General features: G+C 41.4%; 1 protein-coding gene across 1 annotated transcript; it reads left to right on the forward strand.

Annotated features, from left to right (window-relative positions):
* Positions 1-1,056: 1,056 nt before the first annotated feature.
* On the forward strand, positions 1,057-19,455 carry pds5b (PDS5 cohesin associated factor B). The gene is made up of 35 exons (XM_029173321.2): positions 1,057-1,213; positions 6,329-6,456; positions 6,745-6,948; positions 7,120-7,206; positions 8,253-8,350; positions 9,122-9,248; positions 9,581-9,661; positions 10,157-10,297; positions 10,997-11,112; positions 11,218-11,312; positions 11,697-11,842; positions 12,021-12,172; positions 12,689-12,802; positions 12,966-13,047; positions 13,134-13,182; positions 13,301-13,440; positions 13,564-13,679; positions 13,782-13,887; positions 14,022-14,182; positions 14,324-14,447; positions 14,549-14,707; positions 14,804-14,872; positions 14,982-15,118; positions 15,260-15,383; positions 15,521-15,725; positions 15,802-15,916; positions 16,024-16,156; positions 16,241-16,360; positions 16,487-16,549; positions 16,640-16,785; positions 16,889-16,955; positions 17,547-17,965; positions 18,077-18,157; positions 18,527-18,629; positions 18,705-19,455. Exons 2-35 carry the CDS (start codon positions 6,349-6,351, stop codon positions 18,735-18,737), a joined length of 4,221 nt encoding a protein of 1,406 aa, XP_029029154.1. The 5' UTR covers positions 1,057-1,213; positions 6,329-6,348; the 3' UTR covers positions 18,738-19,455.
* Positions 19,456-19,621: the final 166 nt, after the last annotated feature.

Below are 19,621 nucleotides of genomic sequence, written 5' to 3' on the forward strand. Positions count from 1 at the left end.
GTTCCTATTTGGTTCAGTATTAGTTTTTTATTTGCAGTTTTAAAATACTGGTGTCCATTTAAAATGCTTCTAACTTATTTTTTATATTATATCACCATATAAAATAGCTCATTAAAACCAGATTATTATTCAGCAGCAAACTGCAGCACTTGCGCTCAATGTCATCATATTACACAGTGCTGTTAGTGAAGAGTGAAACTTTATACTGGAGCTCCCCCTATAGCTCGTCCTCACATTGGAAGACGACAAACCAAGCAGTCGACGTTTCAAACATGTCGTCCTCTTACTCTAAAATTCAGTAAACCAGTTTGGCAAGAATGGCTTGCAGTTCAAAAACGTGTGTACCTTTATTGGGAAAAGTCAAAAGCAGCAGAAAGCGCACCAATAACCGTGAATGGGTAACAGATGTGATGCCATTGGGACGTTTCATACACCTTAACAAGAAATAAATGGGGTAATGAACGACTTCATAATAGGCCAAATGAGGTCTGAATAGAGATAGACTGACTTCACAAGATAGCCTTCAATGTGAAGGCGCTATTTCAAGGATGAATAACACTAATGAGCAGCACGTCCAAGCAGAAAAAATACATGAATGTCAGTCTAATGAACAAATTATATTTTTTGAAACCCGGTTTAATTTAAATGACATCTTCGTGCGATACTTGTCATTTGAAACACAGTGCGTTGTTGCATTCATGTGTCATCGGAATACTTGGACGTGTTTTGGAGCGAACTGTGAGAACGCAACGAGACATTACATGCTTCTATGGCTATAACACGTAATGATGCAAAATAGTCTTGTGTGGAAGTCTCTGCAAACGTAAATTTATTTTTTGTGTTTTTAAGACTTTAAACCAGTAGATATTCCGAGAAGCAGCAAACTGTATTAATGTTTTAATCTTATTTAAGATATTTTTCATGTAATTACCATTATTGCTAATTTAATTTTGGGAGTAAAACACTATATCCACAATCCACTCTTTGTAAATAGATGTAGAATTGTGAACCTGTGTATGAAGTGTGTGTGGTCCGAGCATCACTTGAAGGGCCCAGCGGACCTACGCGGAGCCGCTCCATAGGTGGCGCTACGCCCTCGCTCATGTTTTGTACCCACGGGCACTCAATCTATACATATTGGCGCCATTTTGGAGCGAGGAGGGGGAAGAGAGTCGCAGAGGAGGATACGATTGATCACAATTCACCGTAACAGGTAAGAAAGCCTACAAATAAGCAATTTATTTTATTGGCCATGTAGCCGTATCGCAGTCTTTGTTGGGGGAAATTAAGCGTACAGCAGGATGTATTTGCAGAGGAGCCCGGTTTCCAGCGTCAAGAGGCGGAGTGCAGCCCGCCTTGTTCGCCTGTGCTCTCGGCAGCCGTGTCCCGATTCACGGCGCTGGTTGTCCAGCTCCCGCAGACGCAAAATGGTTAGCTAGTGAAACGCTAGCCCGCTCGCCAGACTCGGTGTTCGGCAGCCTGGTGAAGGAGTTGCTCCCCGCGCTTGTCCGCTCGGGCTCCGCGTGTCGATGTAACGGTAGTTAGCCGGGCTGTTTTGTTCGGTGCAGCGTTACTATCCCCGTCCTCTGTCACTGAGATTGCTGCTGCTAACGCTAGCACGCTATGCTACTAGCCGCTAGGAAGATGTGCATAGCAGCTAGCCAACGGTAGCTAGCGCGGTTAGCCGCGGCCAACGTTACAGCAACAAGCCACCCAGCCATAACAATAAGAACCTCCACCCGTGGAGTATTTATGAAGTCTCATTAAGTTTACTGGTGCTTAATTGCAACGATAATTGTGATCCAATGGCCACTGCGATGCAGCTTGTTTTTCCTTGTGATTAGCCGCTTCTTTTATTACTTGGACACCGTGCCTGGTTAATTTATTGTCGTACGGGCTGCACAGCTAACACACAGGTTCACTTGCAGTCAGCTCTTGGCGTTTTCTAATGAAGACCCAGCGGTTATTGTTATTAATATAATCTTCAAACAAGCGAACGTTTTGATTGAAGGCAGGGGCGCGAGTAGAATCCACGGAGTTTTCTGAAACTGGACACCGCATGTCATTTTACAAACTGTGTTTGTGTGCGTGTGTTATGACGGCAAGCAGCCTGGATGATTGAGTCGCTACACCGTCAGCACTGTGGATTACCCAGTGAATCCCTGCTCGGTTCCACAAATACCTTGCAAATCAAAAAGCGAGTGTTATTATCATACTGGCAAGTAGAATGATTGTGTTGCCCCATGCCTAGACATGATATTGTCAGTTTTTCATTTTGCTTTGTCCCAAACACATCCTTCCCTTGAAAAGAAGAAACGAGACGTTCTAGATGACATTTTGGAGCAGCTTTCGACCCAGTTGATGGTATCTGGAGAGCGTTAATCAAGACAACCGGAAGGAAGTTTCATACTACTTGCACACATCTACAGTATCATCCACAAAGGGCTATTAAATTGATTGGACATCAGTGGACTATTTATCTTCCTCTAAGAATGACCTCCTATGCCAGAAAGCAGTAACCATTATTGTTATTTATTTGTTATTAGTATGGCAGTTAATCACAGAAGGACTAATGGCAAAAAAATAAAAATAAAACCCCAGGCAGGAAGATATCGTTCTGAATATGGACACATGATATTTTGTAAAGTAAACAGGGACAGTATTTGTTTTCACAGACATCATGTTGTAATTATGCCAGTGGTGTTGCCATTAACATTGGGAATTTGTCACTTTATCTGTTTTTTTAAAATTATATTAGCTTGTATAAGTGGATGTTTTAATGGTTTGGGTTAAAGGAGAGTTGCAGTTAGAGTTACATCATTTTTGCTCCTCATGATAACTTTCATAAATCAGAATTAAAAATGAGTCCTTTGATTCGCTGTGGTCAGTAATTACTGTGGTACATCTTGCATACTTGTTGTTTATTTCTTTAAAACTGCTTTGGACAAAAAAAACACACTAGTGTTTCAGTAATCATTTTTAGCTATTTCTGCCTGAAGTATTGTTCCTGTTTTTGAAAAGATTTTTTCTTTAAATCTATATCTAATGCAACATCCATTGGCAGCTCTTCATCATATTTACTGGCTGAAAGGAAAACTGAGCAAATGTTTGAGCAAATTCTAGTTGCAAAACCACATTGGTAGTGGTTGGTTTCCCTTTTTTATGTCTGATGGCTGCAGCGTAGATAATGTTTTTATTGCGTAATGAATCCTACTACATGTGATTCAGCAATGTTGTCTGTTCACGGATGAAATGTAATAGGGCTTTCTTTTGCTGTGTGACTTCTTAGAAGGCTTTATCCCGCTTTACAGTTTCATTCTTGTAAATGTTCAGCTTATTTCAATCCCTCTGCTGCTTCATTGTTATGTTTGGCTGGTCTTCTCTGGTTCAGATTTGGCAGGGACGTATTATTTTGTTTCATCTTGGGAAAGCTGAGTTCTTTGCCAGCCCTTCAATGTGCAACCCTTTTCCCTCAATTTGTGTTTGTAGCAGTGCCAGAATCGAGGTCACCGAGTTCACCGTTACAACTAACTGATGTCCAGTTGTGTCTGTTTCGCTCTGACCGCACATAGGCTTAAAACCGAGGTTCAGATTAGATTAGGTGACAAGATATTCATGTTCATGTTACTCCTTGCAGCTGCGTTAAAAGGCTGAAGCAGGGATGACTGACAGAAAACACTTTGGGGGGAGCGGGTGTTTGCCTAATGTTTGCAATGGGTGTATGGAGGCACAGTCAAGATGTTTTGGGTAGAGTAAATGTTGTCCTTGTGTGATTATTTGCTGCTCATTCCTATTTTTTTAAGTGTTTAAAATTAAAATTTCCCTGGTGGACAGTACCCCGGCAGAGTCCTTAGGTCAAGAAACATTCTGCTCTGATTGGCTGCAAAGCTCTCTGTGTGTTAGTGTGGTAGACGTAGAGGGATGGTCTCGCATTTGGCAGCAGCTGTGGGTGGAAAAGAAGGTCAGCATAAAGCAGTTTGGCAGTCTGCCAGTGTCCAGTGTGTGTGTGTGTGTCTGGCCCTTTGTGTATGTGTGTTTGTAAAATCTCGAGGGCAGCTACAGAAAATTGTTTGTTATAATCACAAACTCAGTATTTCAGCCTGGCTGCCAAATCAGACTTCAACATTATTGAACTGCTGTGTTGTTAAATTCATTGTAATAAGTCACAATCAACAGTAGTTACTAATTAAGTAATTATCTGTGTGTAGATTTTACTTTTATAGATGTATTTTTCTTTTTTGCTCAGTTCAGGCGCTAATGTTGGCACAAACACCTGAAAGATCTATTATTTTTACTACAAAAGTTGGTTGTGATGTTTGTGGGTTAGAAAATGCCATTTTGAAATAAACTGATCCAACATTCACAGGAGTTTTAATGTAAATGCATCTTGTAATGAACATAACAGGACGCACTAGTGAGGATTTGCCACTCTCCACTTTATTCCTCCTATTCAGACCAGTCAAACTCTGAATAGGAACAACAGTCTGTCATCCTGTAACGATGTGGTTTCTCCACCACAGACAGTAAAACAGAAAAACATATCTGACACTGCACATTAAAACCTGTAAATGGAGTTCTACTTCTGGTCTGCTGCACATATACATTAGTTATTACTGTGCATGTAAACAAGCAGCCAAAGCAGCAGAGGGAAAATGCTAGTAATAATAATAGTTTACTAGCATTACTGTGCATCAGTGAAGTTGGATACAAAACATTTACTGGTTTAGAATTTCACATTTGGTTATTAAACATATGTTTAAACAGTTTTTTGTGAAGGTTCTTTTATCACCCATGCCCGCTTGTAAGGCATGGGTGGAAAAAGGGAGAGGCGAGGCTCACAGAACCTTCTACAACCTAATAAAAATTCCAAACATGAGGTTAAAAATTCTTGGATGCACAGTAGTGGCCTGGCTAAGGCAGTGAGTGCATTTTAACAGGTTCTCTCCATGTTTACCATGTTTACATACAGCTTCATAATCAAACCAAGCATTACAGTTGTGGTTAGGGCAGGACTTCACACCTATTTAACCCGTGTCCTGTGGGAAACCCCTGCAAGGTGTTACAGTTCATCAGTGCTGACACACTATACTTTCTGTTTCTGACTCTGCAGCATATTTACCCTAAAATCAACCGTCTGATTTCAGTACCAGTGCAGCATGCCACTATTTTATGTATGATGCAGTTTGGAGGTATTGCACTCAATACAACAACATTTGGTCTGTGAGAGAGAATATGAATGATAGGACTGAAACCTGGAAACCCTGAGTCCTAGGTACAAAATACTTTAGGACTGTTTAAAAACAAACTAAAAAAGAACTCTCTTACAACTTGCAGAGTTGCGGTGCTGCTAGACCCACTTTTAAGAGGCTCTGCCAGCCCTTCCCAATGAGTAACAAAACACCAGCAGAGCCAGATGGAGCACAGCCAGAGAGGACTTTCAGTTTCTAAACCGTAGATGCACATTGTTCCTCTGCAGCATCTGCAGAGCTGTGACACCTTCTGTGATCCTATGTTCACTCTAGCTAAATAATAGTCACTTATCTCTGGATTATTTCTTTATGAATGCTAATACCAATTTATTAGTAATTGGCATATATTGGTTGAGAAAGGGAAAGGATAGATGTGAGTTTTGAAAGGCTTATGAGCATGCAAAAGCAAAGTAACGTCAGTCTGTACGAGCACGAGCTTTTGGCAGAGCAATCCAAACTTCAGGGCAAACTTAAAAATAATTAACACCTGTTTTACTGGTTTTGATGTTGTAAATCTGACTTTAGATGAACAAGTGTTTGCAGAATAATCACTCTGGTTGTGTGTTTTGTTTTTTTTGTTTGTTTTTTTCCATTGCGCACAAGAGCACTTGATAGTTGAGAGAGGTCATTTTCTTTAGCTTTGACCAAAGACCAGTGCAATAAATTGAAAGAGTTGCACGTTTTGCATCATGTTGGTCCTCCAAACCTGATTTATTTGTAATCCTTGATGGTCGTAATGAACTGTGGAACATAATGGTAACAGCGACTCCCGGTAAAAAGTCAGCCTATTCTCTGAATGCAGCAATTTCACTCTCGATCCAGCATGTAGAAAGCCATTACTGTGCTATGAATACCTTGTTGAATATTTCAGAGGTTGCTCTATTGCAGACAGTTTTGGGGTCTTTGAAGTATTAAAAAGATTTGCCTTGGGTTTGAAGCCAGTTAGCGGTGTACTTTTCCTTCCCTTTGGTTCAGTACTTCTTCAGGGGTTCAGGCTTATGGTCCTTTCGGGTTTCCTGTCTCACCTGCTTTCTCGTGCTTCTCTCATTCATTACAAACATTATTCACTCTCTCTTTAGGCAGTGAAGAGCTAAAGAGGATGGCTCACTCTAAAGCTCGAGCCGCAGACGGGAAGGTGACCTACCCGCCGGGGGTCAAGGAGATCTCTGACAAAATCTCTAAAGAGGAAATGGTCCGCAGGCTCAAGGTCAGTGTCTGTCTTCCTGTTCTGTCATGGTCTGTACATTGTGTGGTTGTGCACATTAAGGGTGGGGTTGTCAGGCTTTGTCATAATGCTTTATGGCATTATGTCTTTTTGTGTAATGTAGATTTATTATTATTATTATTATTATTATTATTATTATTATTATTATTAGTGGTGAGTTGTGTTGGCTCATGCAGATTTTGTGATGATTAATTTGCTAGAATTAATTATTACACTTACTAAAACTGCCAACTATTTACCTTGACCGCCTGATCTCCCATTTACCTGCAGATGGTTGTGAAGACCTTCATGGACATGGACCAGGACTCTGAGGAGGAGAAGGAGCTGTACCTGAACCTGGCCCTCCATCTGGCCTCGGACTTCTTTCTCAAACACCCAGACAAGGACGTGCGTCTGCTGGTCGCCTGCTGTTTAGCAGACATATTTAGGATTTATGCCCCTGAGGCACCGTACACCTCCCCAGATAAGCTAAAGGTACAGTAAAGATCTACCACTGTTGCTTCTTCGCATTTCTTGCTTATTTTAATGCTAATCATTAATATTGGCCTGAAAACATTAGTTTGTTATGCTGCCATAATTATGCCTGCTTTTACACACTCTCTGTGTGTATGGAAGACTCATTGTGTGCTTCTCTTTTGTCTCCAGGACATTTTTATGTTCATCACAAGACAGCTGAAAGGACTAGAGGACACAAAAAGTGCTCAGTTCAACAGATACTTCTACCTGCTTGAGGTGTGTAATTGTGTGTAGTGTTAGTTTTAAAGCTTGGTTGAAATGAATTAGCACATTTTGCCTAATAAGTCTGAGTATGTAAAATTCCTAATTGGCTGTGCATTTTTAAAAAGTATCTACTGTCCTAAGTGAGTGTGAACTCAAAGATATTTAATTACAATTTGTTGCCTAAATGAGACGCAAAGGAAATGTGCTTCTCTTTATCTGCAGTGTTCTCCTTCAGGGTAAAAAAAAGAAAATCTGCAAGAAAAAATTGCTAGCTTTTGAGCTAGAACTAGCAAGTTCTCTTTTTGTCACTTCGTTTGCTTAATTGTTTCCATTTGGTTACAAAGTGCACCAACGAGTTGTGTTTTGTATCACATGATTCAGATTCAGCTACAGTTCAAAGCTCTCATCTCAACACGTGTCTGAACCTTACTGTTCCAAAAGCAGGGAAATTCAAAATCAACAGTAGCTAAAAAGTTAGGTACAATTTTACTCTGATCCTGCTGGTCCTGATACACAGGTGGCCTGTCCAGGGTGCACCCTGTCTTTTGTGCATTGTAAGCCAGTAGAGGCTCCAGCACTCCACCCACCCATAATGGGATAAGTAGTGTAGATAATAATCACGTTGTCATGTTTTCCTTCACTCCCTGTCATCTTTCTGCTGCACCACGCAGTTGATCTGAATGAAAACAACTGACTGGACCAACTACAGACTGTTTGCTCCTAAATACTGAACTTTGCAGATATTCCCCTCTATTCCTGGTGGAGACCAAAAAACGAGCATAATGTAAAAGTTACGCTCTTTGCTAGGTGCAAAAATGATTCCAAACGATGGATAGTGTTGGGTTCTGTTTCCTCATATGAAGTGTAAACTATCTGTATTAACTTGAACCCTTGAATGCCATTGCGATGTTTTGCTGCATAGTCTTTGTTGCCCCCAGTTGACAAAAAATGTCCTATTGCCAGTTAAAGGGAAAGTTTTACATTAACATTACCGGCATGTTTATCTTTGTCTCTATTGGTAATGACATAAACACACTTCCTGCCTCCACTCTGTTCAGAACATAGCATGGGTGAAGTCCTACAACATTTGCTTTGAGCTTGAAGACAGTAATGAGATCTTCACCCAGCTTTACAGAACACTCTTCCAAGTTATCAAGTAAGTGCATTTGTCAAAAGAGCACCTCAGAATTGGCGTTTTTGTTGTTTTAGGTTTTATTTTTTACATTCCTTCCCACTTTTGCCCATTAAAGCTAATACAGCAATAATAAAAATGATCCCCTGTGGTCCTCTCATAACATCACAGTTTGTGTCTGCTACTAAAGCGTGAAACACCACTGCAGCAGCTGGGTCATTTTTCTTTCCTTGTACTCAGTTCTTTGTTTCTGCGTCTAACCTGTGCCCACTCTGCTTAACACAACCTTGAAGATTAAAATTTTCTCTATTGTATTTGTCCTTAGAGCAGAATTGTGGTTGTTTGTATCAAGGCTGTGCCAGCACTTTGTTTTTTAGATAGTACGGACCCAGGGGTCCTGCTTCCTATTTGAAACATGTGGCGTGAGTTAAAAGGTGCAGGGGAATGCAGCCCTCATGTTTGTGTGTGACTCTAGTAAATGGGAGGCAATGAGACCAGTAATGCCTGGCAGCATTGAGGACATTGCTTTACCTCCTACTGATGAGCAGATCATTATGAGCAAGCACAGCAGCCGTCTTTGATCAGTTTATTACAGTCGCATGGAAAATGTGTCTTATGCCAGTCTCTTTCCAATGTGAGTGAGAAAAACAAGAATTTTTGTGCCTGTAAATCTCAGCCTCTGTTTGCAGTCTTTAAACAGAACTACTTTGATTTATTATATTGAAGAAATGTATATAATAGTTGTTGTATATGCATCAATCCTTGACAGATGACTCTTTTTGCTTATGTCTATAGCAATGGCCACAATCAGAAGGTGCACATGCATATGGTGGACCTGATGAGCTCCATCATCTGTGAGGGGGACACTGTATCTCAGGAGCTACTGGACACTGTTTTGGTCAACTTGGTCCCTGCACACAAGGTACTTGTTTGTTTCTGTGTAGTTGTGCACAGACATGTAACACATTATTTTACATACACAATATGGGGAAAGAGTAAGGTGCAGTGAAAAGTAAATTTTTATACTGTCAGCAAAGTGAAGCCAATGACATTTTCCATACCCTGTAATTCAGTGAGACCTCTGCAGGTGAGAAGAGGTAAAACAGCCTCAGAGCAAATTTCTAAACAGCTGTTTGCTACAATTTTCTTTCTAAGTGAAAGCAGATAATGTTACGGACCACACACATGTTTTTAAATGCCATATCTGTACACATTAAAACATGTGTCCTCCCTTGCATTTCTTTTTCTCATTAGAATTTGAATAAACAAGCATACGACCTGGCCAAAGCTTTGCTGAAGAGGACGGCTCAAGCTATTGAACCTTACATCACAAATGTAAGAATAAGTCTGACATGACTGAATTCATTATTGTTTTGATTTTATTTTACAACCCTGTGATTAATCAAATGGTGGTTATAAATTAAATGGTGTATGTATTGTTCCATTAAGGATTGTATTTCAGTGGAAGGATTATTTTCTTAACTCTTGGTTCAGATACAAGCAGCGCTGCTACTAATGTCTTTGCTGCAAGAAGCTCATCTCTGAGCAGTTTATGAAGTAAAGCAGTACTTTGGATACAAAGTTAGTAGTTGATCATAAAATATTTGATGTGCCAAAATGCTGAAGATTAACAAAAGAAGGATTTGAGCACCAAGTGCTTTTGTTTAATGCTATGATCCACAAATGCAGTTTTGCTGAATGTCTGCGTCGATCTATTCAACTGTGTCATCCTCAGGAATGAAAAATGACCATCTGTTCCATGTTAATGTTCGAAATGTAGAAGGTCTAGTTATGTTTTAACAAATATTCTTTTCCCTCTGTGTTCATCAGTTCTTCAACCAAGTGCTGATGCTGGGGAAGACATCCGTTAGCGATCTGTCTGAACATGTTTTCGACCTTATTTTAGAACTGTACAACATAGACAGCCACCTGCTGCTTTCTGTGCTGCCGCAGCTCGAGTTTAAGCTCAAGGTATCAAAATCACTTCTTTGTGTGTTGTAGAATTCTAAACCTATATGTGACGTAAGGTGATACTATACATCATATAGTAAATCTAGTTCATTGTTGTGGATGGTATTATTAATGCAATTTTAAGGACTGCATTGCTGTTTAAGTATCTTTTTGTGAACATGTTGGACAATGAATGCGTCCTAACGCTTAATACACCAAATTATCCATTTCTACTTTCTCTGCAGATTTGTTGATTCATATTAGAAAGATAAAGCAGTCAGCATAATGTTGCCTCTGCTGTGTCTCGTAAAAGCATTCTGCTGATGGATAATGCTCATTAACTGTTCGGAGGGAGTGTAGATCATGGCTATCTCCTCAAAATAATGGCTGTGATAAAATCTCTCCCCTACAGTCTACACACTCTCCCTCTGTCTCATACTCACTCTTTTTCTCACCCTCACTCCTCTTATATCTTTCTTTCCTCCCTTCTCTTCTCTGCCTACTGCTTTTCTTTATTTAATCACGAGTCCTTCTCTCTAGCTCTTGTATTATATTCATTTGTTGTGGTTTCCCTGCTTTCTTCACATCGTTGCCACTCGCTGCCTTTCATGTTATGGAAATGGGAATTTTCCAGTGCAGTTGGTGTAAATGACTTGAGTCATCAGTCTAATCAACTCAGCCAAATTCTGCCCATCATTTCTCTCCTATCTGTCTCTGCAGAGTAATGATAATGATGAGAGGCTGCAGGTGGTGAAGCTGCTGGCTAAGATGTTTGGAGCCAAGGACTCTGAGTTGGCTGCTCAGAATAAACCACTGTGGCAGTGTTATTTGGGCAGGTTGGTTGTACAAGTTAAACATTCTAATATCTTTGATACGTTGAGAGGGGTGCTTTAGAATCACCGTTGTTGCTAAAGTTTAAGGTGTATTTCTTTTTCCAAAAGGTTTAATGACATCCATGTGCCCATAAGACTGGAATGTGTGAAGTTTGCCAGTCACTGCCTAATGAACCACCCAGACCTGGCAAAAGATCTCACAGGTAAACTAAATGAATTAGTGATTTCTAAGTGGATAGTTTTTACAAAACCTGCTCATTGATAAGACATGTATCCGCATAAAACCAGTTTGAGTAGAATAGCATTATTTTGCTCACATACTTTGAACAAGCCAGACTAGGGCTAATAGTCTGAACATTATTATTAGGATTTATTACTTTTACCTGCCAAACTGTAAACTGCCAACTGAGCACACAGATAATACTTGCACCTGCTTACAAGTGCCTAATAATGTTACAGTCTTTATCATGTTTCCTTTCAAGTGTGTAATTTGGATGAAATGAGAGCACAGATGGTAAGATGTTTTCTGTGGGTAATGGCTGTTTCTCTCACGTTACACACAATTTGTTCATGTTGTCTCTCTCCAGAGTACCTGAGGGTCAGATCACATGACCCAGAGGAGGCGATACGCCATGATGTCATTGTCTCTATTGTAACAGCTGCCAAGAAAGACCTGTCTCTAGTCAATGATGCATTGCTCAATTTTGTAAAGGAGAGGACCCTGGACAAGAGAGTGAGTGGACAGAAAATTGTCTTGTGTTTTGGTAATAAAAGTTTGAAACTGCAACTTCTAATACCAACTTTACAGAATGTGTGTTTATACTATTCCGTTCTCTTAAAAATGAACACTAAACATTTGACTAGTTTAACTCAAAAGGGTTCTACATTTATTTATGTTTATATTTAATCAGTGGCGCGTGCGTAAGGAAGCAATGATGGGCCTGGCATCAATCTACAGGAAGTACTCTCTGCAGGGAGAGGGAGGGAGAGAGGCCTCTAAACAGATTTCCTGGATCAAAGACAAACTGCTCCATATTTACTACCAGAACAGCATTGATGACAGGTTTGTGTGCACATGTTTCTGCCTGTCATACATAAATGGAGGAAACTTAACATAATTTACATTTATTTTAAAAGGTAGAATGCTAAAATGTGTTTTGCACAAGGTGCTACTTTGAGTTTTTCTTCTGTTTTTAAACTATTAGTACTAGTTAACCTTTTAGACACTTCCCCTGAGCTGCAAGTGAAGTCTGTATTGTAACTTCCAGGCCATTCGTGTGTTAAGATAACTGTACATGAAGGACAGTGCTGTAAGGAGTATGTGTGCTCGCAAAATTTTGAGATTTGATAATCCCAGATTTAGGGTCTGAAGATTCTCTGTTTTTATTTTGATAGGGATTTGAAATTTAGATTACGCCTGGAGAGGATATGTCAGTCTCTTTACACACTATGTCTATTATTCTTTTTAAGAACCATTGTTGGTAAATGATTATTATGAGTATACATTTGGGGGAAAAAGACCTTTCTGGGAATATTCTTTTGATCTAAATCTAAATGATTCCTAATTGTGTGTCCACAGGTTGCTGGTTGAGCGGGTCTTTGCCCAGTACATGGTTCCTCACAACTTGGAAACCACTGAGAGGATGAAGTGTCTTTATTATCTGTATGCCACCCTGGATACAAACGCTGTCAAGTATGTTTTCTACACTAGGACTGTGGCAGAACTTTACATTTTCAATCTTGCTTATTTTGTAGAAATGTGAATATTTGAAAAACATGGTAAAAGTGCCAACAGCATGTTGTATAAAAACTGCACTGTGCCATTACCTGTGTTTAGTTCTTGTTCTGTGTCTTAGAGCTCTGAATGAGATGTGGAAGTGCCAGAATATGCTAAGAAACCATGTCAAAGACCTGCTGGATTTGGTCAAGAAACCAAAGGTATCACGGACTAAAGCACAATGTTTTGTACAGGAACCTGTAGGTGAATGTGTCATTGCTGATGTTTTCTATTTTGTTTTTTCTAGTCTGAAGCATCCAGCAAAGCTGTATTTGCCAAAGTTATGGTGATCACAAGTAAGACACCTCTCACACATAAGTTTAACATGTTGCATATGCTTTACTGAACCTGTATGGAGCAAAGGATGTTGTTGAAGCATCTTTGTAGACAACAGCTTTTATTTTGTTTCTACAGGGAACCTGCCAGACCCAGGAAAGGCTCAGGACTTTGTGAAGAAGCTGGCTCAAGTCTTGGATGATGATGAACGTATCAGAGATCAGCTGGAGACACTGGTCAGCCCCAGTTGCTCCTGCAAGCAGGCTGAAGTCTGTGTGGTTAGTATCTGCGTTTGTCTTTGAGATCACACTATGGTGCAGCTGAATTGAAATGCATGCCCAGGTAAAAACGGCAAATCATTTAGATATATTTAACTTCTATTCTCTAATGTCTGTTTTCAGCGAGACATCACTAAAAAGCTTGGAAGCCCCAAACAGCCTAGCAATCCTTTTCTGGAAATGGTCAAATTTCTGCTGGAGAGGATTGCCCCGGTGCATATCGACACGGAGTCCATCAGGTAGTGTGTGCGTGGGTTTATTGGTCCTAAGTCACAGCTGATGAAGGTGAAGTAAAAATGTTCTCTTCTGCTTTGTCTCTTTCTTTTCACCTTCATCCTTAGTGCTTTGATAAAGCAAGTGAACAAATCCATAGATGGCACAGCTGATGATGAGGAGGAAGGGGTCCCCACTGAAGAGGCAATCAGAGCAGGACTGGAACTACTAAAGGTAGGAAAAATCATATTCCTTCAATATTTGTCTCAATAAAAATGATGAACCAACGATCACATTTTCTGATGTTTTGCATTGATCCTAATTTATTTGTAGCCTCTTGACTATTTTTTCTCTCCCATTTCTCACAGGTGCTGTCATTCACACATCCGGTGTCGTTCCACTCTGCGGAGACTTTTGAATCTCTGCTCGGTTGTCTGAAGATGGATGACGAGAAGGTGGCTGAGGCGGCGTTGCAGATCTTCAAGAACACAGGCAGCAAGATGGAAGAGAGTTTTCCTCACATCAAATCGTATGTTGTTGTTGTTCAGGAGATGATGTGTAATCATCTAGAAAACACAGAACATGTAAACAGTTCATTCATACACTGCAGTGTCTTGGACTCATAATGCTTGTCTCTGCTGGTTGTTGTCGTCACGCCTGCTCCCCCAAGTGTTTTACTGCCGGTACTGCAGGCCAAAGCCAAGAGGGGCCCACCACGCCAGGCCAAGTATGCCATTCACTGCATCAACGCCATGTTCAGCAACAGAGACACGCACTTCGCCCAGATCTTTGAGGTCAGTGACAACTTTTTGTTTTTATACTCTCTAGACATAAAGGTTGACCTTCCCCATGTGTGAACTATGTGAAAAAACATTTATGTCTCTGTGTGTTTTAGCCTTTGCATAAAAGCCTGGACCCTGCTAACCTGGAGCAGCTCATCACTCCTTTGACCACCCTGGGTCACTTGGCTCAGCTGGCCCCTGAACAGTTTGCTGCACCGCTCAAATCTCTAGTCGCCAATTTTATTGTGAAGGATCTGCTTATGAATGACAGAGTGAGCACATCATATCTGTGTGTGTGTGTGTGTGTGTGTGTTTTATTGAGTTAGGTCTTATGCTTATAAATGCATATTCCTTTGTGTTTTCTAAAGATCCCAGGTAAGAAGACAACCAAACTTTGGGTTCCTGATGATGAAGTGTCACCAGAGACTCTGGCCAAGGTCAGAACCTTTTTAATCTGAATCTTTTCAGTGATAAAACTATCGTCTTTCTCTTATTCGGCTTGTTGTGCTCCAGAGCTAACTGTTCTTTCACCTTTCCTTCGTTCAGATCCAGGGCATCAAGTTGATGGTGAGGTGGTTACTTGGGGTGAAGAACAACCAGAGTAAATCGGGCAACTCCACCCTGAGGATGCTGACTGCTATCCTACACAGTGATGGAGACCTAACGGAGCAGGGCAAGATGGGGTAAATGAGCAAGCCTGTATTTATCTTAACATAGACCAGAGAAGTCGCTGATGCATGATTTTTTAAGTATCAAAACACTTGTTGTAGCTGTATAAAGTAAGCCTATAGTCTCTGACCTGCTTTCTTCCCCTAATCCTCCAGTAAACCAGACATGTCGAGGCTGCGGCTGGCAGCAGCGTGTGCTTTACTGAAGCTGGCACAGGAGCCCTGCTATCATGAAATAATTACGCTGGAGCAATATCAGCTGTGTGCGCTTGTGATCAATGTAAGAGCAACTGCTTCAGTCGTGTTTGTTTCAAATTGTTTTGAAGTAACGTTGCAAGTGCCAAGCTCTACTCCATCATTCATATCTTTCGTCTAATCGGTCATCCTATTTTGTGTGTCTTCACCTTGTCTGTTCAGGATGAGTGCTACCAGGTGCGACAGTGTTTTTCCCAGAAGCTCCACCGAGGCCTGTGTCGCCTCCGCCTGCCACTGGAATACATGGCAGTGTTTGCTTTATGTGCAAAGGATCCCGTTAAAGAGAGGAGGGCTCACGCTCGCCAGTGCTTGGTGAAAAACGTCAACATACGCCGAGAGTACCTCAAACAGCATGCTGCCCTGAGTGGTAAAGAAAGGCCTGCGATGAATAAATTCCCTTTAACTTTGTGTCTGTAAACTCACGACATTGTGTGTATCAACAGACAAGCTGTTGTCTCTGCTGCCGGAATACGTGGTTCCCTACACCATCCACCTGCTGGCACATGACCCAGACTACGTCAAAGTACAAGACATTGAGCAGCTCAAGGAAATTAAAGAGTAGGTACTTCTTTTAGACGCATCTCGTTGTTGCCAATTCTGATGATAAACCGTTAGTAAGACATTATAGTCCTATATGCTGATGTGGGGGACTCCCTCTGTTCCAGAGCTCTGTGGTTTGTTCTTGAGATTATCATGGCCAAGAATGAGAACAATAGCCATGCTTTCATAAGGAAAATGGTGGAAAATATCAAACAGACGAAAGACGCCCAGGCTCCCAACGATCCCAAAACCAATGAGGTACACATGACTTCTGCAAGTCCCATTGCTTTCACTGCCCCTGGACTGTCATCCTGCTGACCAGGCACTTGTCTTCCTGTACAGAAGCTCTACACGGTCTGTGATGTAGCCATGAATATTATCATGTCGAAGAGCACCACCTACAGCCTGGAGTCTCCAAAAGACCCGGTGCTGCCCTCCTCCTACTTCACTAAACCTGACAAGGTTTGTGTCTAAAACGCAGATTACTTCTTCTGCTAATGTGGTTTTCATGAAGCATTAAATCAAATAATGTGTTTGTTTCAGGTTGTTTTAAACGTTCCCTTGACTCTTATTCTGACTCTGTTTTAGAATTTCAACAACACGAAAAATTATCTTCCACCAGAGATGAAGTCATTCTTTACGCCAGGGAAGGTAAGCTCAGACAAACCTGGTAAGTGGTTTTAATGCGTTTGTCGAATAAAACTTGTTTGACTCTGCTTTTTTCATCTACTCTCAATCAAGCCCAAGTCCGCCAACGTCCTGGGTGCCGTTAACAAGCCTCTGTCGTCAGCGGGAAAACAGCTTCAAAGCAAAGCTTCTCGTATGGAGACTGCCAGCAATGACGACTCCTCATCCAACCCAGGCTCCCCACAGCGCAGCAAGACCAGGTGCAATACATATAACGGACATGGACACCTTAACTTTCACTGTAGCGTATTGAGTTTAGCTTCTGTTTTTATATGTTAACAATTCTATATTTCTGTATTTCAGGCATGACAGCACTGAGTTGGATCATAGTGAAAACATCAGCCTAAAGAGAGCAGACAGCACAGATAAGGTATAAGAGCTCCTGTCATATTTCAGCATCTGAGACCATTTTTTACATAACTGTCCTGTCAGGTGTTGCAGTTTCGTTCCAGACTGTTAAGATGTTTCAGATGTCAAGATCCTGCAGCCATGTTTTTGTTTAAAATGTTGTGGGTAAAAAAAATGTGATGCGGTATCTTAGGAAAACAACCGATTGTGTTGCTGCGATCCAGTCGAGTGTTTCCAGTCATAAACCCTTGTGGTCCCGTGTTTTGATTCTACTGTGCAAACACCAGCTGGATTTAAGTCAAGATTGGATTAGCAAGGACATGTTGTGTAAACTAACCTTAATAACAGCCTGCAGAGCTGCTGGCTCACCTTTCATCAAAAAGTATTTAAATGTATATTTAATAGTTTAATGGGAAATGTACTAGTACTAGTGTATTTATTTATTTATTTATATATTTAGTCTTGTGGAAAGATTTGTCTTTACAGAAAACCAATCAGTTGGAAACCAGACAGACAAATTTCCTGTGCTCACTTTTCTGACTTTATTACAAAAACATTCACTCAAGTTGCGGCAGAAACTTTTCAGTCTCATGAACTATTTTCCTTTTGAAAGGAAATTGAAAAGCCCCGTGGTCGTAAGCGGGGCGTGACCTCCAGCGACGACCAGGACAGCAAGCCCAAGCGCGGACGCAAAAAGGCGGCGGCCAACACGACCCCAGCAGCCGATTCAGAGGACCAGTGGGACGAGGACAATCGGCCAGAGGACGAGCAGAACAGCCCGCCCAAAAAAGGGCGCAGGGGACGCCCCCCAAAGTCCGCCACCGCGACTCAGGACTCACCTATGAAGGGAAAGAGAGGGAGAAAGAAGGCAGCTCCACCACCAGAGGACGAGGAGGAGGAGGAGGACGAAGAGGAGGAGCGGATGGAGGAAGAAGCAGAGGATGAGGAGCAAGACGATGACGGGAGCGGTGAAAACATGGAGGTGAAGTCAAAGGGGGGAAGACAGGCACGAACGCCAAGGCGATTACAAGGGTGAGGAACGATGATAATAAATAATAAATCCATACAGAACCCAGATTTTGGCAACGATTTCCTGCAGCAGCAGCTTCTTGACTCTGGTCTCTGGATTTTTGTGTTCAACAGCTCTGACTCAGCGGAGTCCACGCCACAGAAGAGAAGAGGACGTCCACCCAAATCAGCTCAGCCACCTGCCAAGAAGCCAGCGTAAGATGCTCACTAGCTTCTGAATAATCCCCAGCTCACATTTCCACAACCTGCTGAGGGTTTAGGAATATGGTTTGCCAAGAATAGTAATAGTAATATAGTAGTTGTACAATAGTAGTTGTATTTCAATTCTAAGCTATGAATACATTTTTATTGCATTGCTATGGTTACTGTGATATCCAGCCTAAGACCGCTAATCAAACTGCTGAGATGCTTCATGCCAACATTTGGCACCTGGTGTTTGATGCATTGAGGCTCTGAGCAGGTTGCAGCTCTGCACCCTCCTTGTGTGGGTGATGTGGTCACATGTTGTCCCTCCCTGCGTCAAAGCCTTTCTGAATCACTGTGTATCTCCTCTGTGGTATACAGGCGCGGCGGCCGATCGAAGGCAGCTGCTGCTAAAGACGACTCTGAGGAGGAGGAGGAAGAGGAGGAGGAAGAGGAGGAGCAGGAGGATGAGCCAACACCAAAGGTAAAAAGTCTTGAGTGGGGGGGGGTCTTTGTCTACCCTCGAGTTTTCACATTGGGATTTCTGTTCTCTCTGCAGGGTCGCAAGAAGGCAGCGGGACGGAGAAGATGAGCTGAACATACAGTGGAGGACACAAATTGACAAGACGTGGAGGAATGACGTAGGAAAGAAAATATGGACATATGAACTTTTTAAACTTTTCATACGCCGATGCTCCTACTGTTACACACACTTGCATATACCACATGCACACTACATCAGTACACGCATATCATCGGCTGTGGTTCGTTGCATTGTGTTGCATTGTGATGATGTTCGCCACATAAAGTAGAAATCATTTTAACAGGAAAAACAAAAAAACTCACTTGTAAATAGTCTCTCATGTCTGTTTCATGTTTTGTTGTTGTGTTTGCTGACTGGGGGGATGCTGTAAAGCCTTTACCTTGCGATATAATTAAAGTGCTCCCATGATGATTTATTGCTTATCAATCTTCCCTCTGTCTCAATTTTAAAAAGTGAGATTAACTATCTCTGTTTGTGATAAGTGTGTTATTTTACTTCAAAGGAAACAAGCTTTTTTTTGTTTACAGCACTGTATATTAATACCTTTTTTTTACCATGAATAAAAAAGTCAGGAACCTGTTCAAATGTAGAGTTGCCTCTGGAAAAGATTGTAGTGTGTCTCTCAGTTTTAGCTTTGTACTTACTGGTAGACAGATGTCCTGAGCATCCGTGCTTGTAACGCAGTGTCACTGCTGAGTAAAACTCGGCTTCACATCCACCCAGTCAGATCCTCTGTTGTATCAATATAATTCTCTACAAAACCTGACATGATCATGCTTCTTTATTTTACTTTGCAGGCTTGCGTGCAATGGTTTACTTGTGCCTGTCAATATAATCAGCTGTTGCCATCAGCTGTGTTTCACAGGGTGAAGAGTTTAATGTTGACCTTCCCAGGTGAGTTGTTTATCTACCAGTAGTTTATTCAGCTGCAG

This window comes from Betta splendens, chromosome 14 (assembly GCF_900634795.4).
Source record: "Betta splendens chromosome 14, fBetSpl5.4, whole genome shotgun sequence".
Lineage (NCBI taxonomy): Eukaryota > Metazoa > Chordata > Actinopteri > Anabantiformes > Osphronemidae > Betta > Betta splendens.